This window comes from Cheilinus undulatus, linkage group 23 (assembly GCF_018320785.1).
Source record: "Cheilinus undulatus linkage group 23, ASM1832078v1, whole genome shotgun sequence".
Taxonomy (NCBI): domain Eukaryota; kingdom Metazoa; phylum Chordata; class Actinopteri; order Labriformes; family Labridae; genus Cheilinus; species Cheilinus undulatus.
The window spans coordinates 12,841,714-12,864,703 of NC_054887.1; the positions used below are offsets into that span (position 1 = coordinate 12,841,714).

The 22,990-nt window shown below is 39.6% G+C and overlaps 1 protein-coding gene and 2 non-coding genes across 4 annotated transcripts; all 3 read left to right on the top strand.

The window, feature by feature from the left end:
• The first annotated feature begins 531 nt into the window (after positions 1-531).
• slc25a3a (solute carrier family 25 member 3a) lies at positions 532-15,258 on the top strand. 2 transcript variants are annotated; one of them, XM_041780471.1, is made up of 8 exons: positions 532-667; positions 1,958-2,124; positions 4,757-4,881; positions 9,589-9,768; positions 10,105-10,286; positions 10,897-11,069; positions 12,522-12,632; positions 14,827-15,258. In XM_041780471.1, exons 2-8 carry the CDS (start codon positions 1,983-1,985, stop codon positions 14,985-14,987), a joined length of 1,074 nt encoding a protein of 357 aa, XP_041636405.1. In that variant the 5' UTR covers positions 532-667; positions 1,958-1,982; the 3' UTR covers positions 14,988-15,258. The 2 variants fall into 2 exon arrangements, with proteins under 2 accessions (XP_041636405.1, XP_041636406.1); XM_041780472.1 differs by lacking the exon at positions 4,757-4,881 and adding an exon at positions 6,782-6,900.
• On the top strand, positions 10,350-10,538 carry LOC121505837. The gene has a single exon (XR_005991587.1). It is a non-coding gene; the product is annotated as a small nucleolar RNA SNORA53 (small nucleolar RNA).
• On the top strand, positions 12,711-12,899 carry LOC121505841. Its single transcript, XR_005991590.1, has one exon. It is a non-coding gene; the product is annotated as a small nucleolar RNA SNORA53 (small nucleolar RNA).
• Positions 15,259-22,990: the final 7,732 nt, after the last annotated feature.

A 22,990-nucleotide genomic window follows, 5' to 3' on the forward strand; every position in this document is an offset into this window, starting at 1 on the left:
AATTTGAGCTTTGTGAGCTAAAAGCTGTAATCATCAGGATTAAAATGGCAGTGTTTTAAATATTTCACCTGGAGTGTTGTGCATGTGTGGAGGTTTCACTTTTTATGAAATTACAGTTGGAAATGAATATTCAATGATGTTTTTTCTTTTTAGATGCACCTGTGTATGCTAATGGATACATGCAGTCCTCAGGTGTAGCCAGGTGTTAGAACCATCTCTGTTGTCCTCTCCAGAGGGGGGCTTCACTGTCCAGCATTACTGGACAGAAATAGAATCGGCTACCATCAGTTAATCTAATTAGTGTTTCTAAATCAAGTTTGTCATTAAAAGATCACTCACTTCCACACAGTGATTCGCATTTTTAATGTTGTTTATAAGGAACACATATGTTGATATAAATGCTTTTAATGAAGGAAGAAATATACAATTGATTGATCCACTAGTTTCCACAAGCACCGCCTTATTTTGGTAGGCCATTTTCTGATTGGACAATGAGTTTTAATTGACAGCTTCACAGCTCCGTTCTCATTGGTCAGAGAGCGCAAAACTGCGCCCCTGCTTCCCGGTGACGTCACGAAAGGACAACTCGATTTACCGCGAGGTCATTCGGCCTCTCCGAGGAGCCGGTCGTAGCCAAGCGGAGGCGCCATCTTACAATACTAAGAGAGTGAGTCAATTTGTCCTTAAAAATACTACTATTGTACTATTTTAGAAACTTTGCTTCGTGTAAGGTATGTTTCTGTATTGAATCGTTGCGTCTTTGAGCCGCTTTGTCCTGTTTCTTCTGTTATTCGGTTAAACGGAGACCTTCCACCTTGGAGCGGTCAACTTAGCTTAGCATTCATTATGTAGCATCGCTGCAATCAGATAGTCAGAAAAGGCATTTTTAAATCACATTAACGTAAAGGCGATAGTTTTTTGAGGTTGACATTGCAAGATATGAACATCTGTCTGGTTCAGCTGATGTATAAATAACGATGAATTAGTGAGAGTGGTAGTTTAGTCCTTCAATAAGCTAACCGTTTCCTCACGGTCATTAAAACGTCAGAGAAATGCTACATTCAAGATCTGCCCAGATGCTCGGAATTCATATTTTCGAACGAGTTTCTAGTGACTTCTGCGATATAAGGAGTATAATTATTTAAAATACAGCAATAAAAAGGCGGTTAAATGAAAATGCATATTAACTTTGGGTAGTGTAAAAGCTTTGGGAAACTTGCCTTCATTAAGATCATAAGGATATGCGCTCTTTGATTCATTTTTGTAGCGTTTATTTGAAATGTCATTCCCTTTTGTGTCTTGTTTGATCGTGATAGTAAATAATGAAAGGTCCCAAGCCGTGACAAACATAAATCAAGGACACATGGATATTATAGAAGGATATAAACTAGAAGAAAGTCATTTAACTTTGAGTTATTTAATGTTACTTGATTTATTTCTTCTTTCATTCTCATTTAATTGTCTTAACTGGGACAAGTATATGAACCTGTGCCTTAATCTGTGTCTATTATCTGTAGATAAAAATGCCATGTGGTTGTTTTAATGGTATAATTGCAAGGATGCGGAAAGGGCATGATCAAGAAGTTGAAATTATGCAATAATGTGAGCATGAGGTGGACAAGATAATGTATGTTGGTGCAATTTTGCATAAGAAGGAGGCATTTTACCACAGTTTTTACAGTTTATAGCGGTAAAGCGATAAAAGCTAATGAAATTAAATGCGTAGTAAAGGAAATAGGCCGTTTTACTTGGCTCTCTTTGCCTAAAACTCAAATTTCTAATTTTTGTTTACTACATGAAAGCAGTTTTTCCGAGTTTTACTTGAATCAGACTGCGCTAACCTGCACGTGACAGGACACTCGACTGTGAGCAGTGTGCGCGTGTATGAGCCGGTGTGGGCGGGTCTATGTTAGCAGCTAGCCTAGCTAACGAGAAGCTAACTTGTTGCTCATTGCAGCTCGGCCAGAAGGCAGGACACCACCATGTACCCGACCGCTCTTACACAGCTGGCTCGGGCCAACCCGTTCAGCGCTCCCCTGTTCAGCCTCCAGAAGGTGGAGGAACCCCAACAGAGCCTCCATGGGCAGAGGAGCCGCAACCTGGCGGCAGCCGCCGTATCTGAAGGTAACCATCCGCAGCTGGCTAACAGAGCTAGCTGGCTACTTTAGCCTAGCCGAGCAGATTAGCACAGGAATGCCTTTGCTTATTGCGTAAGTCATCAGATAGATTTATCGGGAAGCAGAGTCGCCCTTTTTAGAGTTATGCCTCCTAGTTTATCACTTTTATCGGTGACGAGGGACTGTTTTTACGGTGTTTTTAAGTTATCAGCTGCCAGGCCTCTGCTGCAGACAAGGTGCCTGTGGAGGACAAGGAAGGACAAAGTGGATCTTTCCTTCACGTTGCAGCAAACTAGTTTCGTCTTGTCGCACTTAAGTTCTCCAAGATCTTTAGTATAAAAGAGACAGTGCTGGTGGAGGATCTGTAATGACGTTGCACAACCATTTCCAAATGTTAAAGTGCACATGATCCCTGGCTAGAAGGGAACAAATTGTCCCAGCTTAAATGAAATATGATGGGGCAGTAAAAACTGAACCCTAAATAACTTTAATGTCCATTCTGCTCGGGGTCAAATGTCTGTAAAGGTCAGATTCAGGTCCAGACAGTAACCTTGTTGACCTTCTTGGCAGAACAAGTCTGTTTGCTATACCAAGGTTGTCAATAATTGTTGATACTTGCATATTTTTGCAATGCCACAGCTTTTGAATCATTACAGTCTCTTGTCTTGGAAATTGAAAAATATTAGAAAGTACCAAGTGTTTGAAGATTTGCAGCTATTAATGGGATTTCTAGCTTTTTAAAGACTTTTAACTGCTGCTCGTATGGTACCATTGTGGCTTTTATTTAATCAGCCAGATCACTAGTCAAAAATGTATTGTCCGTCTTTTAAATTTGTGCATGTATTTTACTCAGATTGTACTTAAGTAAAAAAAAAAATCATGACAAATGATTTTTTTGCCAGAATATGCCATCTCTGAACATCTTGCACAGGGTTCCTGCAGATCCTTGAAAAAATTTCCATTGGGTTTGTAACATTAAAATTTAAGTCATAAGAATCTATAACATTAGAGTCTTTGGTTCCCAGCAAAATATAAATATTGAATGTTAAGATATTATTCTCTGCGTGGTAAAGATCAGCTTAGCAAATTTGCTCAGGTGTGTGTATTACAAATATTGATATACAGTATATTGATAGAATAAATGGATTTAAAATGCCATTAAATTTGGGTGCATGTCCAAAAAATGTCTTAGTCCTTCACCATTTGACATTTTCAACAAATCGTAACAAATCACAGAATTCGGACTTGGTCTGATGTAATGAAAAATCTTGCATGCCTTTCTTTTTTGACATTTTCTGCGTAAAAGTGATTTATTTTTGTCGGTTCTGGTTTTAAAAGTGTGTAGGAATCCTGTCGCAGGCTTGATGAATCCTGCTCATTGGCTGGGCCTTATGACGCCCTGATCTAAAACATTAATGTGATACCAAACACACATCTTTAGTGTGCCTTTGGGTATCATTAGCATGGTGTCAAATGGGTATCAGTACCAATAAATTTTATTTACTCAAATCAGACTGATGCTTAAATGTTGGACTGTGACAACCCAACAAGGCAGTCTTTCACTTTAACGTGCTAAATTACCACACTGCACAATTTGTTTGTACAATTTGTCATTTAATTTTCTGTTTTACTTAGTGGAGCATCATAATAGCAGAATTAGGGATGCATTCTATTTAATTTTTGCTGATTATGTTTCTAAAATCTTTGAAGCCGATACTAATATACATACATTTAGAATTATATTTCTCTCTTGTATCAGATTTAACCTATCACAAAGCCTCACTCTTCAGTGCCACAAGCCAACCATTTTTTAAGCCATGGTTCCTCAGCTCATAGACCAGCATTCGTCCTAATACACACTTTAAAGTACAAAAAATGAGGATATAAAGAAGCAGGTTTCAGCCATAGTAGGTCTGTAGATTGTGTAAAAGCTGCTCAAATTTATGAACACATTCTGTAGATATTCACTGCTAATATACTGGCAGACATGACAATTCATGCCAGTATCGCTAATGAACCGTTTAAGTGAATATCTGCAGATATTGTGCACCCCCAACCAGGAATTATGCTTCAATATTGACACCGATACCTGTCCAGTCCCAGGGTAATAAAAATAGACATCCTACTCAATCAGTTGTGAGTATTTTTATGTTTTGATGCCCCCCAAAAATGCAGGAAAACTCCCACACATGGTCAGCTTGTAAAAATTATCAGTGCAACTTGAAATCCAAATGCTGCTCTCTCCTTGATTCCTGCTATAGTTTTTGGATAGATATATGAATGAAGATCTCACTTTACCATTCTATGGTCAATGAGATTCAATCCCATTAAACCCTGCGGTACTGAAAAAGTATTCAAGTATTGTGGATTTTGACAACCTAGCTTAGAAGTGAAGACCAAAGGGATTTCATCCGGCTTTATTTGGCTTTGTTTATAGACTAAACAGTTGCAGAAAGGCAGGTCAAACCACTTGTTTATTGCTCAAGGGCAAGACGGGGTTGTATAGGTTTCAGAATGTCAGACATCTGAAGGTAACGTGTTGGATAAGTTGAGTTCGTTTAAGTGTTCAGCAGATGATCGAGGCATCCAAACCATGATCTCCTCTCTAAGCTCAGAGCTGTTTCACTGTTTTTCTTCAGAGGGAGACAGTTGTGAGTTCGGCTCTCAGAAGTATTTCATCCTGTGTGGATTCGGTGGGATTCTGAGCTGTGGCACCACGCACACAGCCGTCGTTCCCCTCGATCTGGTCAAATGCAGAATGCAGGTCTGTCCCGAGGATCGGTGTCGTATTTTACCGTTACGTCTCATCCAACCATAACCCTCGTGTTTTTTTCTTTTAAATCTGCATGGAAGAAACAGTATCAGCCCCATTGTGAAGTCATTAATTCACATGATTCTAATGTGTTGGAGTGATCATAACATGGCTGCATGACTACACCGGTGTTCCTGTGTGTTAAATTGTTTCTGCCCATATTGCCGCCGCCCCCGGCCCAGCCCCCTACCCGGTCACAGTAGAGGACTGGTGTTTGTGAAGGTCAGCAGAGTGGGACGGGAAGGAGAAAATGTCCTGAATGTTTAACGTGTTATGTCAGACACCAGCACATGTTTCAGTCTCTAAGGACAGTCTGACCAGAGGTATACGACATACATGACGTTGATTGTTTATAAAACTGATAAATCTTTAATTTCCAGGTGAAAGTTTCTTCAGAATAACAGACAGAATGTTTTGATTAATGAAGGAATAATGTATGAGTTTAAAACATGAAACATGCTTTTATCCTGATGATCTGTGACCTCAAACATGGGCGTTTTTATGATTTAATTCACAAATTTGTTGCACCACAGTGACGTTTTGCAATGTTTTTCCTCCTGATTAATCAGAGTAGAGGTGGTAATTTGATAATTCTTTCCGTTTAAAATGAGCTCTATTGATCTCCCATTGGGGAAATGGGAGATCAATAGAAAAAAACTGCACTCTAAAGGGTGTTTGTTGAATTTAACAGAACACACTGTTCTCCCATGAATGAATATCACATTATGTGGTAGAAAAGCTGTTAAAAAGTGGCCTCCTGGCTCAAGCTGCTTGCATGGTTCTGCTGGGAATATGCATCAAATTCTTGACCTGAAATCCAAAATTTAGTTTTAAAGATAAAAATTGAAGCGAGCCAGAGTTGTTTAAGGACAGTAAAACGTCTTGAATCACTAAAGAAACAATAGATAAACATTTAAAATTCTTAAGTGTGCATGAAGGAAGCTGACCTTACAAGGTGCCTTTCTGGTTCAGGCCACAAGCTTCTTGCAAAGCATTCTGGGGTCCCTCACGGTGCATATGCTACTACTGGGTCTTAAAGGCTCTTTGGTAGCCCTTTAAGGGCTGCAAGATGAGCTGCAACTAAAATCTGTAATATGAAATTAATCATTTGGTCTGAAAGACATGGCTAATGGCTTACAAGGGACATTGAATTGTCCTACAACTTAAAAAGATAATTGAAATATATTTAAACTCCGTGGTTGCAAGCTAAGAAAGCGGGCTGACAGTTAAGCCTGTCCAATGTTTCACTTTATTACACATAAGACTCGTAGTATGCAAACATATTTGACCACAAAAATGGGTTAAAGTTGTCCACTAAGTTTCCTGGGGGAAAAAAAAGAATCGGCAGTTAGGTACACCAAATGTAGGTGTTAAATTGATCTGACACAACAGATGAACATTAGCTGCAGATACCAGTTCATGTCATATTATTGATCAGTGTTTGATGACGGCTTATATCAATTTTAAACCGAATCAGTACGTCCATATAACATGTGCAAGTTATTAGAAAACTTTTGGCATACTGATGTAAGGTTGTTTTTTTTTTTTTTTTTTATCAGCACTAAAACTTGTAAGACATCACTGTGGTATTTTTAAATGTCCTTTTGAAATCATGTGTACAATGATTGATCATCCTTTGGTGTTTTATCCTAATGATGGTGGCATGTTAGTGGCAGAGCATCAATAATGGAAGAGTCCTTTAACTGTATTTATTTCTGATATCTAAGAAACACGGAGGTTTTCCTCCCACAGTGAGGACTTGTCCATCATGTGTCTCTGCTGTGGTGTTGATTATTGTCTTGTGTGCATGTCACGCTGCATGTTGCATGTTTGTGTGTCCCTCCTACCACAGAGAGCTGCGAGTTTGGCTCCTCTAAGTACTATGCCCTGTGCGGCTTTGGGGGTATCCTGAGCTGCGGCATCACACACACAGCAGTGGTGCCCCTCGACCTTGTCAAGTGCCGTCTGCAGGTTTGTATGGAAGCTTAAAACGCTTAGTGACAAGTAGGAGGCATCTCCTGCAGCCTGGGAGAACCAAATCTAATGAAGGAGCAGGACTCAGAAGTATCAACGGTGTTTAAGTTTTTAAACACCTGCACTTTGTCCACATGTACACAGATATCTTTAAGCTCACGCAGCAGGAGTTAAGGAGAAAAACATGACTAAGCTGAGGGTGGAGACCTTCTTATGACCACGTTTATCTGTGCGGACATGAAAAGTAGTCTATGAGTTCATCTGATGTGTTTGCACGTGCCCTTTGTTGCTGTGTCTTGTTGGTGTTGCAGGAGTGTAGCTAAAACTTACCACATAGGTGTGAGGCTATTTGGAGAAGGTTTGGCAGAAATACTTATGAAATACATTTGCATTGATCCAGAGAGTATTACTTTGTAATCAAGTATTTTTGGCACAGTTATTAAAAAAAAAAGTTGCAGGTTCCATCAGCAGTTGTCTGAAACCTTGAAGCATTTATGTGATTGAACAGTGAAACTAAGGCTGCCTAACCTGACAACTGGAAAACCACTGATGGACAGCGTTTGGGAAAGGGCAGAGCCTTTGGAGAAAAAAAAACCTCAGAGGGTGATTGGATGAACGTTCTGTCTGTCACACCTTTACAGGCTAATAGGAGCAACAAACACATGACGTCGTAGCCGCTACCGAAGAATGTACTCCATAAAACAGCGTAACGCGAACCATGGCGACTATAGACATGTCACCCGACTTTTGTCGTTTTTGAATAGAAAACAACTCTGCCGTTCTTTGTTCTTCTTTTAAAGAACTGCTGTTTGCTTATGCCCTGACTCTGCCGCGCCCAAAAGTACTGCCCCTTGTCGCTGATTCGTCCTGTCACTTTCTCACCGGGCCAAAACGCTTCAGATGGGTGCTTTGCAAGATAGACTCGCCAGCCAGAAATGCGAAAACTGACAGATCCATCTGCTTTGCAAGGTTAAAGGATGCCCCAGTTGATCAGCAAACGCTATCAGATCATTTTCATTAAATATGTGGCAGGTGCATCAGAATTGATACCTGTAGCTGAGAGAAGCACTGTGTGTCAGCCGTGGTGTAATTATATCAGACAGTTGAACTGCCGAAGTGCTTAAGAAGCATAAATGCAGTTAAAAAGGCAGCATCTTTGACTGTCAGCTTGTCCCCAGTTTCTCAAAGCAGCCACGGTTATAATATTAATATACGATTCAACTGAATTAGAATTTTTCATTTGTAGAAGGGGAAATAGAAAGCATAACGTGGGATAAGTTTATTAAATACTCATGGTTCACTTTTGCATATCTAAAACAAAAGCTGGAAGAAGTATGCACTGATTTAATCCCACCACTTCTCCATGAATCTTTGTTTATTATTAGGGATGAACGGTTTTAGATTTTTGCAGATATGTGCTGATATGTCTAGACTCCTCTTAGCCATTACCAGTAAATACACACCTTTTTAATTGTAAATAACGCAAACATTCTCGAGTACAAAGTGGAGCTGAGTTGAGCAGAAGTGAGAGAGGAGCAGGGAGGAAGACAGTCTGGTGGTCGTTTTTATGTTTTGGGCTTCATTTAAAATGTTCAGGCCTCACAGTGGACCCCCCTGAGTGTGAAGGGCCCTAGACAGCCACTTATACCTGATGCTGCCGTTGTGGTTTTTTGCCTACATTTAAGGCAGATATGATTTTTACTGCTGGTTTGAGCTCCTGATATATTTGCTGTAAATATCAGCAGAATTTTTACGCACCTGCTGACACTATCATGCTGAACATTGGGCATTTTTATTTATCAGCCTTCTCTACAAATACAAACCTTAACGGTTTTTCTAATCCAGTTCACTAATGAAGTCCTAGTTAAAACTGGCAGGAGAAAAAACAGCTGACCAAACAAGGTGATATGATTGGTCTATAATGATGTGTTCAAGGTGGGTTTGGTTAAAAGACTGTTAGGTAAAGGAAAATTAAACATCATTGAAATGATGTCATGTGCAACTTAAAAAACAGGAAAGGAGGGGCAGTCTCACTCGTGGTTGTCTGCAGTAGTAAAACATGGTTGACACAGAACTGCATTCTGCTATATGTCCCCAACATTTTAAAGGTAAATGGGAAAATTTAAAAAGTTTAAGGGTTTTTAACTCATGCTTAAAAATCTGCTCTTAAGTATCAGATTCAATGATTTAGTGATAGACTTGATTGGTGAAGGGTTCTTTTATCTTAAGGACAAAGTGCTTCTGAAAGGTTTTCTTTACTCTTGTCTTAGAATTAGAATCTGGGGAAGGGGTCCTTGAAAATATCTGTATGCATGTGGTCAAAGCCTGAATTGCTCTGTTGTCTTGTAAAAGTTTGGTTTCTTTGTTTAAATATCTTAAATTTAGCGTTTTTAAAATGGCCTGAAAAAAATTTCCCATCCAGATATCACTAAATAAGGTTTAAATGTCAGTTAAATCATATTTTGCAGTCTTAAAATGGTAAAAATATTTAAATTTTAGTCCATAAAGCAAAGTAGTTTCTGGTTCTACTCCCATATGTGCTAAAACACGTAGACCTAGATAAAAACATCTATATTTGTGGCTAAATATCTGATAATTTTCTAAATATCAGCCCAGAACAGCAGAACTCAGAGCTGCAAGTCATCTGTTATCATGCTTACTCACGCTGTTGTTTCACCTGTTCAGGTGAACCCAGATAAATACAAGAGCATCGGAAACGGCTTCGCAGTGACTGTGAGGGAAGATGGTATGAGAGGACTGGCGAAGGGCTGGGCCCCCACCTTCATCGGATACTCCATGCAGGGACTCTGCAAGTTTGGCTTCTATGAGGTGTTCAAGATCTTCTACAGCGACCTGCTGGGAGAGGTGAGTGCCGAGATGAAAAACTCAAAGGAGAGAAATGTTGGATTTTTCTATGCTGAAACTTTTTTTTGTTTTTAAGTTTGCTGCCAGATAACTGGGGTTTAGATCTTTAAGTGTCTCGGGTTTGGTTTAACTTTGATTCTGGGTCACTATTCCATCCAAAGTTCTCTGAATTTAAACAAACCAATATTCACAAACATGTAATGTTTGTCCCAAAGCTGATTTATTGATATTTCCAGAGGCTTCGTTATTACGTACAGGTGTACCTGTAAGGGCAAAATTATATCTGAGCTGTATTTGTACGTATCTGATGGGTGTTTTTTTTTCCCCGTCTTGCAGGAAAACACTTACCTATGGAGGACATCGTTGTACCTCGCCGCCTCAGCTAGCGCAGAGTTCTTCGCCGACATCGCTCTGGCTCCCATGGAGGCTGCCAAGGTCCGTATCCAGACCCAGCCAGGCTACGCCAACACCCTCAGGGAGGCCGCCCCCAAGATGTACGCCGAGGAAGGGATCTGGGCGTAAGTGTGCACGTCTTTCCTCTCACCATCTTTCATTTTAAAATGACAGGTAGCTTTATCAACAACACGCTCCTTAGATCCACCTCTGGAGGGCGCTGTGCTCTCAGCAGCTTTGTGGCTGTACGGTCAGAGGTGCTTGAGTCATTGGCGTGTGAGAACAGTCCACCTGTCGCCCCAGCCCACCTGCAGCACTGGCAACCCTGTTGAACTGACTGGGAGACCCCAGTGCTGCGAGTCTGGGGGACGGACAAAAAACAAGAAAAGTCAAAGCTAAGATGTTAAAATGTGTGAAGTAGGGATGCATGATGCTGGATTTTTGCTAACATTTCCAAATCTTTTGGAGCAGATACCATACCGACAGTCATATATTCACTTTCGTTAAAAACAAGAATTAGTTTGCAAATTAAAGGGGGATCTGATCTTGGACTTATTGGTAATGGCATTCTGTTGGTGTGTAAGGCCGATTAATTCCCTGGCAGAAATGTTCATATCTGCAGGTCTTGATATCTTGCATCCCTAATTTAAAAAGTAATTCTATGGCCATCAGTGATAAATGTGATTGTATTCGTGTTGATGTTGCGTTTCTGGTCCTGCCCCTTTTGTTCTCCAGTTTCTATAAGGGTGTGGTCCCTCTGTGGATGAGGCAGATCCCTTACACCATGATGAAGTTTGCCTGCTTTGAGCGCACCGTGGAGATGCTCTATAAGTATGTCGTTCCCAAACCTCGCAGTGAGTGCAGCAAACCTGAGCAGCTGGTAGTCACCTTCGTGGCTGGTTACATTGGTGAGTAAATCCTGAACATGACAGTATTTACATTTGTTACCAGGATTGTTTTATATCTTCACAAACTGCTCTGTAGTGACATGCAGAACAATGGAATGGCTTTGCAGATAATCAGCAAATGAGTCAGTTTATAGAATTTTAACTCTTCGGTGATTATAAATGCACAAATACTGAATGGGTTAGGCTGATATTGACACCTGTAAGTTGTGCATCCCTAATATTGGCCATACATGTTAGTAGAATGTACACATGCAGTCAAATGCTTCACCTTACGGAGCTCAAAGGTGAGGATCCTGTTAATTTCCTCTATAGTAGATTTTATTTGCCATGATGATAACCATCCAAAATGGACAAACCACAAGCTACCAGAGTGTGAAACGGTAGTTTATGCCCATGAAGAAGACCCATATTTGTATGATATAAATTTCTTTTGGAGAAAAACATGGCGGGGGAAAATAACTACACTTCCCTTGATCCTCATGTCACATCGACGTCTCTAAATCATGGAGCTTGCTATTGATTGCGACACTGACAAATGCCAGCTGTTGATGACAATAAATGCTGTCATACACCTAATATAAACACAATCTTAATATTTCACAGTACTTTTAATAATATGAACTATTGTAACAATAAATGGCAAAGAAACATCGATGTATGGATTAAAAAGCCTACCTTTGCAATGATTGAAAGGAATTGCAGTGACTCAAGGGATGTGTAGTTCCTTCAGCATTGAAAACAAACAAATACAGTCTTGAACTTTTGCCTTTTTCTCCATTTTTGAATGTAATTTTTGCATTAAGTCACATATTTTGTAGTAATGAGGTTTCAATTAGCTGGGATTGAAAATACTGATACAAAGTTGAAGCAGGGCAATATATAAAAATTTAGAATACATGAGGATTTCAGCAGAAAATGGTTACCTTCTGTTGCATTTTGGCTTCTCCTTTGCAGTTTTAGACACTGCAGATGTCACTGTGCAAAGCCTAGAAAACGGTCTATGAAACTGGCAATGTGCAGTGCTCCTGAAAACTGAGGCCTTCTGCACATGCTCATTACAGTTCCAGTCAATCAAAAAGCATCAAATTTGCTGAGATGATACCTTTCCAGAGGCAGCATTTAAAATTTACAAACAAAATCCCTATCTTCTGAGTTTCAGCTCTGAGAAGAGCAGATCTTGCATCAGGACTTCTTTAGTCTCTAGTCTAGCACAGTGGATTCTTTTCCTGTAAATGAGAATGAGCCCTGAGTTTGTCTAGTTTTGAGCAGAGCAGACTTACCTCAGCTGAAGTTTAACCTTTGTTCATCCTTGTTCTTTAAACTTCAGAGCAGTGAAGATTTAGCCCTGTACTACTCCTACTTTATTTCTTTAACACTTCAAGGAAGTGTTTCTGTTTAATTTTGAGCACTTTTTCAGGATTGTCTCCTGACATTTTCCTTTCCTCTATCCAGCTGGTGTGTTCTGTGCTGTCGTGTCTCACCCCGCTGACTCCGTGGTCTCTGTGCTGAACAAAGAGAAGGGCAGCACTGCAGCCCAGGTCCTGAAGAGGCTGGGTCCTAAAGGTCTGTATCTACCTTGTTCATAAATAAACCCTGATCTATATTAAAATGTCTACACACATCCACAGTCTGTTATCAGTCAACACGCTCCTTAGATCCACCTCTGGAGGGCGCTGTGCTCTCAGCAGCTTTGTGGCTGTACGGTCAGAGGTGCTTGAGTCATTGGCGTGTGAGAACAGTCCACCTGTCGCCCCAGCCCACCTGCAGCACTGGCAACCCTGTTGAACTGACTGGGAGACCCCAGTGCTGCGAGTCTGGGGGACGGACATTTATGCTTATGTCCCTGCAGGCAGTCTTGTGTGATTAGATCAGCATTTAGAGTGCTGTCAAAAAGTTCCTCATGCAACAAGTTAAATCTTTTGACTATTAGTGGGAGGTGCCTCACACTTTTGAGCCAGTATGTTGGACAATAGAAAGGACAATTGTCTGATATTTCTGTGTAGAGGATCGTTCTGCGAATGGGATAAAGTTGGCCAAATCAGGGTTTTTCAGGTCCTTAAAGTCTTAAAATTTTAAAGACTTGTAAAATTTAAGGCCATAACAAGCCCTAAACAGTCTGATTTATACCTGTGAGAGGTCTTAAAATTTTAGTGTACTTTGACTAAGACATGTTTTGATCCAATCTTTGTTTTCTAGCCAAATTCTGTTGTTCCATCAACATCATTCTTTTTTTCCTTTAATGCCCATACACAGCATTCACAGCAGCTCTGCCTGTATGTAGTTTGTCAGAAAGGAGCCTTCCCTTTTAAAGAGGTATTGGTGAAATAGTTTAAGAAAGGAGGAGAAATGTCTTCAATCACAAAGACAGACTCATTAGATGAGAAACGGTGGTAGAAACGTGATGGCTATACAGTAAGGGTTTAAAGGTCTCTTTCCCCCTCATTTCTGCATCTTTTCCCTCTTTGTAGAGCAATCACCCTCATTTTCTATATTGAATTGATATTTATCGCCATGGCCTGTTAGGTTTTAGAGAAATGATTATCTCAGGTAAACGCATCAGCATTTTAGTGCAGTAAAACAAATCTCCAACGTACCACCAGATATGTGACTATAGGCTTTCTATTCACTGTACAGCAGTAAACTGACTTCTCTGTTGTACATGAAACTACTGATTTAAAGTGACCATGTTGAAAATCACAAATTTAAGCTATCTGAAGTATAAGCTTTATAAAGGGAGTAGTTTTATTTTGTTATTGATAATTCTGTATTTTTAACTGAATTTCCACCAGATATTGTTTCATAAAGATTCTCCAAACTTAAGGGAGTTCAGTAGCTGCAGTTACAAAAGCAATTTTCTCACAATACAATTAATTTTTTTTCTGATGGAGATTTAAACTTTGCTGTTCACATGGGTGCTAAAAGATGTGATCTGATTCGATGTGCATGCTCATGCATCATACTTTTGATTTAAATGAAACTAATACGACATAAGCAGTATTGTACAACTGGTCAAATCTACAGAAAATTTGCTGAAGGCGAAGGTCTTTGTTGTAAACAAGTCACTACACCCTCAGATCTAGGGCCTGGGTATTACCACTGATTACCTGAATTGGTTAAATTCATCATTCGGTATGGATTCATGTAGGGATATTTTGGTGAAACTTCTATTTAAAAAAAATAAAGATATTTAAAGAAAAGGTACATGAAGTCCATTAGGCATAATTACTCTAAAGCTTATAATGTTTATCATTAAATCTGAAAAAATTCCATCCTGGTCAGGTGTTATGAGAAGTCTCAGACCTTTCTTGTTTTTAACTGTTTTCCACACAAAATGTATACATTTTTTTATTTCAGGTCTCAGAAAGGTCTTTAAAAAATGTTTTAAATGTAAAGTGTCTAGGAAACCTGCAAATGTTCAAGACCTTTATGTGGCTGCTATCTAATAATATATTCATTTTTTAACAAGTACTTAAAGTTCTACAAGATGGATAATATTTATAGATCTGTAATTCAACACCATAATTTATACTCCGCTCAGATTCTTAAACTACTTTATTGTGACCGGTAGGGATGGACATGGATGTTTGAATATTTAAACTGTCATTTATTTATAATTGTATATTTTATAAAGCCATAAGGCTCTTATTAATCTGATGTTCAGCAGCCTGATGTGTTTGGTCAGGTTTGGTCAAGTCTTGCTTTGTCAGCAGTACACAAGTCCTCACCTGTGCTCTGTTTTTGTGTCTTTGTCGTCCAGGAGTGTGGAAGGGTCTGGTCGCCCGTATCATCATGATCGGTACTCTGACCGCCCTGCAGTGGTTCATCTACGACTCCGTCAAGGTCTACTTCCGCCTGCCCCGCCCCCCTCCCCCCGAGATGCCCGAGTCCCTGAAGAAGAAGCTGGGCCTCACAGAGTAAACCGTGCCCCTTCCTCTTCATCATCCTCCACTGAGTCTCCGCCCCCTCAGAGCTCCTCCACAGCGCACACAACAGTTTTCTATATTTATGTTGTCGGCTCCTCCTCCGAGCTGCTTCTTCTCATGTATATTTAAAACGAGCGAGGAGACGCCGGAACTGTCGGTCAGACAGCAGATATTCCTCTGTAGAAAAAAACACCGTCTGGTTTTATCATTTCCTGTCATTAGAAGATTGTTGAGATTCTAATAAAAGAATTAAACTCCCTGGGAAACATCGACTGCTTTATCTCCTCTTTAGCATTCAGTGGTTTAAAGTTGAGGTCAGTCTGTATTTGGTCTGCGTGGATCAGGGTTTGCTCACCTTTCCTTTTATTTCTGTAACACTGGAACTAAAGATCCCCCGATTGATCACGAACTGGCCATTTAAGGCAGATTTTTAGGCTAATGAATAAAAAGCATGATGTACAGTATAGTGCATTAAGGGATTTTTTTTTCTTGTGGATTCCCTTATTGATGCTGCTTAATCTGAGTCCTTATTGATACCACTATCAATACTTTTTAGTCACTTGTTGCAAAAAGGAGGTTACATTGTAACAGAGGTGGTACAGAGTAGAGCTTGTGAAGACAATAAATAGGTTATCAACATTGTTTTAAGGAAAATCTGGTTTATTTGCCGTGTCAGACAACAGAACTACAATATCCACAATACGTCCACATTCTGCTGCTACTAAACCTAGCACAAAAGGTAAGGACATTTGTGTTTGGTAGACTATTTCTTTGTTTTAACTATGCTCTTTGCAACACATATCATTGGAAGCCTGTTCATTTCCATTTTAAATGGAGCCACATTTGTGAGGAGCATGTGTTTGTGGGATGAGCACCGGTCATGGAAGAAGTAGGTCTTTAACTGTTAATCTCTCTGGTGACAAAACTTGGCACCACATTTCTTGCAGAGCAAAAGCTCAGTAATAGCCTACATTTTTTTTAATATTCAGTTGCAGTAGACCGTTTCAACCTACAGAGGGTGGTCACAATACACATTTTTAACAAACTACAGAATTTATTCCTCCAGATCTGGACCATAACTGAAGAACTATGCTCCTAAATATACAGATCAATAGGTCTACATCTGATAAAAAAGGTCTTGGAGTTATATGCCATCAGTGGATCAAAATAAATGTCTTTTTCCGCAGTCCCCCCAAATCTAAGTACTCTCCAAAAATCTAATGATAACCCTATTTTATTTTTACTGACTATTTTTAACAAAGCAACAAATATTTTTTTTATTCGTTTGTCCCGTAGTACATAACCTTAAAAAACAATTAAAATGGGTCAAATGTGGCAAAAATTGGGTGGGGAATGTGGTGTGATGGAATTTCAAAAGGGGTAGAAATTTATGAATGGTGGCAAAAATGTGTTACAAATTGGATAACCAAGGCATAAAAGATAAATGGACAGTGGCAAAAATGGGTCAAAAGTGGAAAAAACTGGCCAGTCAAATAGTGAAATGTGTTTAAAATTAGCATGAAAATGGGATAAAAGTTAAAAAAAAAAAAAAAAAAAAGTGGCGCAAAATAGCCAACAATGAGGAAAAAGGCAAAAATGGGATTAAAACGATGCAAAAATAAAAAAAAGGTGAAAACTGGTGAAACTGGATTTTAAAGGTAGCAAAATGAGTTTTAATGTGGCAAGTAACAGGTAAAAAGAAACTGGCAGAAACTGGCAAAAAATGTCCTAGAAGTGGGAAAAAATGGACATTACAAACTGAAACTGGTTAAAATTGGCATAAAAAATGATGTAAGGGGCTTTATAGAGGCAATAACAGGTTAACAGAGGCAGAAACAGAAAGTGTTAGAATTGCTAAAATATGGTAGAAATGGCAGGAAAAGGTGGTGGAATTGGATTTAAAAGTAGCAGAAATGGGTCTAAAGATGCAAAAATTTGATTCAAATGGCAAAAATTGGGTAAGAGAGGCAGAAAGTGGCAAGAAATGGGACAAAGGTGGCAGAAATGGCTTAAAATAGCAGACTTTTTTGGGGGGGGGGGGGTTAAAGTTGTTGTCAAATTGGCCAAAATTGAAAAGGAGGTGGTAAAAATAGGCAGAAAGTGACAAAAATACGATAAAAGTAAAACAATGTAGCAGAAGTGATTAAAGGGGGTTTAAATGTGAACAAAAACTGGTGTTGAGAACTCAAGATGGGTAACAAGACAGAAATGGACAAAATGTGTGCAAAATTGAAGAAAGTTACAAATATTGGCAAAAATGGTCAGGAAAAGTGGTTTAAAGTGGCTCAAACTAATGATTTGAACATCAGAACCCAATAATAGTTGGACTCTTTGTGCTAGCTCCAGTGCTATCGATTAACACAGGTTTTAATACGATCGGTAAATTACAACTGAGTCCAGTCAAATCTGTGGGCAGGCCTGCATACTGGTCTTTGCCTCAGGCCTACAAATCACTAAAACTAGTCCAGATTACAGGAACTAAAACAATCATACAAAATAAAAGATGTTACAATCTAGGGTTATGGAAGATGATGTCTCAGGTTCATTAACTCTGACTTAATATTTATCAAACAATAATCAACCACGTTTTAGATGTTGTTCTTGTATTCCACCACATGGGGGCGTCCTCATCCTACTGTGTTTAGTAGACAAGGAAACAGATCAGCCACCTTCAGGGGAAATAGGCCACTGTTTTCCTCTTTCTCAGAACAAGGCCAAGGTTAGACCCAGCTAGGTGCCATCAGCATTTGTGCCCACTCCTAACCTGACCTGGCAGGCCACAGTTGGCCTCTGGGCCATGGTTGGGGCACCTCTAGCATATGAAATCACACTTTAGTACAGACACAGAGCTGCTCTCAGCTGTAGACATCAGAATGTAAACCAAAGATAGGCAGTTTTGGTGATGGGAGACTATAAGTATTAAAACCAATCAAGTAATATGACACATTACTTAAACTTTTGTTAGATTATGGATTAAGCACAACTACAGAAGAAGCCCTTATTTAGATGAAGCTTTGGCCCAACTCCAGCTGATATTTTTGATTTGCATGCATTCTTTGTTTCCATAAATCAGTGAGGTTTTTACCAAAAACTCTCCATGATGCAGGTGGAAACTGGAGATATTGTTTTATAAAATCATGCCCTACATTTGAGACTGAGCTACAGTGTGACGTGTGATCGGTCACATGCAGACAGAGGAAGGTGAGCGGATGCAGGTCTGCTCTTCTAATGGTCATGGTCTGGTTCAGGTCTGCACACGGAGCTCTGCTGTCATTACAATCCATTTGTTTGCTCATAAAGTACACCACTCTCTCACTATGACAGCATCACTGCTGTCCTCTGATGGAAAAAGGTGAATTTCAGGGATTTGAGGTTACAAATGGTCATGGGAAATGGATGCCATTTACGAGTTTCCTATTTGTTGAATAAAACATGAACGATGTGCGAGATAAGAAGGCGTCATTTCCACATTTAGAGCTAACCTGTGAATCCATGAAGTCCACTATTGTTCCTTCTGCAGACTCCATGCTGCGTGTGCTCTATTTTAAGGCTTCGTCTTTAACACGTCAGACTGCTGATGGAAACAGCTGTGGGCTCCATCAGGGACAGTTAGGCCTCAGCCTTTATTATCAGCTCCAACAATGACCATGTTTCCATTACACTGAGCTAAATCTACACAGGAGGGGGGCATAGAACTCACAGATGAACTCTATGAACCCCAGGGTATTTGCTGATTTTTCTGTGTTTTACAGACAGTAATGATCATGATATTAACTTTGAATTACTATGGAAACTTAAAAATTGGGTCCCTATGAAAACCATTATTGGGAGTGTAGAAAGGGTAAAGTTTGTACGATATGGTGCACATGGCTGCATGGTATGATGCTATGCCATATGATGCAATGCTATAAAATGCAGTATGATCTGGTTGATGCCATGTAACTTGACAGTGCCATACAATGCACTGTGCCACATGATGCCACACAAAACTTGTCATAGCTACTCTGACATCATATCCGCATTTCTCCACCAGTTCTGGTCCCCGTTGCATGAGGTGTTCTGGAGGAATACCAGTTTTTGTAATATAAGCCCTGGTCAAAGCAATTGGGTTTACTTTTAGGGCCTTTTGTAGCATGAATGTATTGAATATCAAACTATAAGACTTGTATGTTTTTCTAGCTTAACCATGGACGCTATGTTTCTAATTTTATCTTAACTGCTTCATGTTGTAGATGAAGCAGCCAAAATGGAATCAAAATTGGATTTGGATAAAAATCAAATTGTTAAAAATTTTACATGCAAAAGGGATAAGATAAATGATGCTGCTGTTATGCCACCTCTTGGCCATATTCAACCAAATCCGGTATGGTCACTAAGACATCTGATGTAGATTTTTCCACCAAATTTGGTCCCAATGGCACAAAGCATTCATATCATTTTAATTGAAGCAACACCCACAGAAACTGAGCATACTTTGGGAAACAGCTGTTTTACAACTGAACTACATATGAAATAAACAGAATTTTTCCAGCCTGGTCCAGGGATGTTAGGTGACAAATTTGTTAAAAAAAATTTTTTTACTGAGCAGCCCAAAATAAGATAGATAATATTTAGATATTGGATAATATTTGAATTATTGGAAAATTCAATTGGAAAAAGTTGCAACTGAGTGAAGCCTAGATGGATGCACTAATGGCTACACAAATACAAATGGTGTGGAAATCTTACTACTATAATTGGAGGGCTATCTGTATTTATGTATGGATATCTCAATTTGCAAACCTCACTGTTACTCCAATTGTCATTCATACCTCTCAGAGGACTTCTTGGGTATACTGGTTTGAGACTGGAATCAAAGCAACTTCATTAATATGTCTAGATTTTGTGTAAAACTTCAAATTTGCTGTTTTTCTGCTTCATTTTGTTCAACCTCATGTCCCTATTCACCATACTGCTGACATAAGGTCAGCTTATTGCGCCACTTCCTCTTTGTGCTGTTGCTATTTTTGTGACTTTGTGACTCTGTGAGTCCATCATGAACGACCTCCTGTTCATTTTTGTACTCTGAATACTTGTGAAACTTTTTAATGTCTGTATAGAAGTCTATCTATCTATCTATCTATCTATCTATCTATCTATCTATCTATCTATGTGTCACCCATCCACTCACCCTGCAGCCCTCCACCGCCTGCACCCCTTGGGACCTGCAGGGGGGCTATGCTAGCCTCGGCTACAGGGGCCTGGCTAGCTAGAGCTGAGAATAAAGGTATGGATGCAGTGGTGTGGAGCCACATTTCCCAAAAAAGTTACTCTGTCCTCCAGAGCTACAAATAAACTACATGTAACACAGGTACCATTATCAGTAGAGGAGGACAGGGAAAAACGGAACATCTGGCACTCTAAGAAGAGCAAGCGGCAACCTCCGATCTTGAAAAATGAAGCCAATGCTGAAGTGCAAAAAATTGCTATACCGCGAGTGTCCACTTGAGGCTGTCAGCAGGAACACCGGACATCCCGTCTGGACACGTGTGAAACAGCCGGTTTTGACACTAACGTGTCTCATTAGCTACTATCTTATTGTGCTCCCACTGTATGGGGGGTGAATTTTTTTGTACCACGATCGTTTGGATTATATGAAAGCTGATTGGTGCATCTCATTTGATTGACAGATAGCTCGGCAGGCAGAGGCTCCGTTTCTGTCAACCAGAATTTTAGCTAGCAGGCTGACAGGAAGTTGCGCTTAGTGGGCGAGCCGTTGGGTTGATCCAAAGTTCGGTTGAGACCGGGATTTCAATATGGAAGCCTCCACGGATTGGCTTGAAGTGCCGTTTGAGTCCGCCTATTGTAAGCAGACGACTGACATCACACCGGGTTTGTCCAATTCTTTCTACAGTCTATGGAGAAGAGGCAGCGCAGCCGAGGCTAAGCTAGGCTAAGTTGCGGTATAAGCAGAAAGGGAGGCTTGGAGAAAAGCTGCTAAACCATGAGGGTGCTTGTTGTTAACTACACGTACGTGTAAGCGCACAACAGCTATAAAGCAGTTGTGATCAGAAGTACAGAGATTAAAGAATTGAACAGGAGGTCGTTCAGCGCTATGATGGACACTCAGAAAAGTCACAAAAACACAAAGAGGAAGTGGCACAATATGCTGACCTTACGTCAGTACATCAGTGGTATGGTGGATAGGGACATGAGGTTGAACAAGCTGAAGCGGAAAACAGCAAATTTGAAGTTTTATACAAAATCTAGACTTATGAAGTTGTTATGGTTCCAGTGACAAACCAGTATACCCAAGACGTCCTTTGAGAGGTACGAATGACAATTGGAGCAACAGAGAGGTTTCTAAATTGAGACATCCACACATACACACCGGAAAAAGTGCTAGATATCCACACAGGTCTCCACAAGACAAAGCCCAGCGAAAATGGACCTCTTAATCTGTAGCACATAGTAAAAAAACATAATAACTAATATTTTTAGACACTTGACCAAGAAAATTCAGAAATCCTTTTACCACGAGTATACCCAAACATTTGCAGACTTACATCATTTAAATTACATAACAGAGAAGTTACAAAGTCAGGCATGTTGAGGACATTTCTCGGTCATTTATTTTGAAAGCATTCCTAATAACAGCGGGCAGTGAAGCAGCAGCTCATGTTGAGTCAGAGTTATTCTGCAGCTGTGGTTACGTCTCACAGCTCACAGTTTACTCGAGGCTGTGCTGCAGTTTGTGGTTTTCTGAATGAAAAGGTTTCATTGAGCGTCAGCAGGGTGAGAGAGGTTTATTTGTAGAGCGACTTTCACGCACAAAAGCATCCAAAAGGCCGTACACAAAGACTGAAAGAGTGTTTAAACTGCTTTTATGAGGAGATAATAAGCAATCAGATAAAATGAAACATGGTTTACCACAAATGGGTCTGACTAATGGGTGAACAAGATCTAATTTAGTGTTGTAAGAAACTCATAAAGTAAGTCTGGCATTTATGACTTTGCCATCTGGTTTTATTTAAAGCAGATTTGAACAGAAAAGGAGGAATGAGCTGGAAAAATAAAAAAGCTCATAATTCCCTATTGGTGCATAAGCAATTTAATAAATCAGATATTTTAACTACAAGTTTTATACCTGTAATTTATCTCTCTCAAAGCTGGTATTTATTTATCTTTAATAAAATTGGGCATGAATTTATGAAGCAAAAAAAACCCTAAAAGCTGTGCACTCGTAGCTTTAGCTACATTTGCTACATCTCCTATTTGCTAAAGCTCATGTATGCTAAATGTAGCTAATGTAGCTCCCTTAGCTGCATAAGCTATGTAGATAGCATAGCTACGTAGATAACATAGCTCTGAAATTAACCTAGCCAAACAGCCTATGCCATTAAAGCTAAGCTCACAAAGCAGCTACATAAGCTATGTAGCTATATAGCTACATTCTATACATAGCTACATTAGCTTTAGGTACATTTACAAAATCTCACATTTGCTATTGCTCACATACACTAAATGTAGCTAATGTAACTCCCTTAGCTGCATAAGCTACATAGATTAAAAAAAGCTAGGTAGAATATGTAGCTATGTGGCTATGTAGATATATAATCAATGTAACTAAAGCAAAGCTCACAATGCAGCTATGTAAGCAACTAAGCTATGTTGTCCTTATATCTAATGTAAGCTTTAGCTACATTCGCTTAAGCCCACCTTCACTTAAACTCATGTGTGCTAAATGTAGCTCATGTAACCTTGTTAGCTGGGGGAGTAACATACATTACTTAGATATGCAGATGATGTAGGTACATAGATAACCTAGCTGTGTAGCTAACAAAGCTACATAACCAACATAGATAGATCTAAGCTGATGTAGCAGCAACGTAAGCTCCTTTGCTACATACTTTGCGTAGCTACATTAGCTTTAGCAACAGTTGGTAAAGCTCACATTTGGTAAAGCTCAAGTTGCTAAAGCTAACTTATGTAATAACATTAATTCTAAAGCTAGCTTAG

Bases quoted from the DNA above. Each gene is read 5' to 3' on its own strand.
- slc25a3a (XM_041780471.1), top strand. From the start codon at position 1,983: ATGTACCCGACCGCTCTTACACAGCTGGCTCGGGCCAACCCGTTCAGC. The intron at 4,882-9,588 runs GTCTGTCCCGAG...TCACCTGTTCAG, and splicing joins TGGTCAAATGCAGAATGCAG to GTGAACCCAGATAAATACAA. The intron at 12,633-14,826 runs GTCTGTATCTAC...TTTGTCGTCCAG, and splicing joins GAAGAGGCTGGGTCCTAAAG to GAGTGTGGAAGGGTCTGGTC.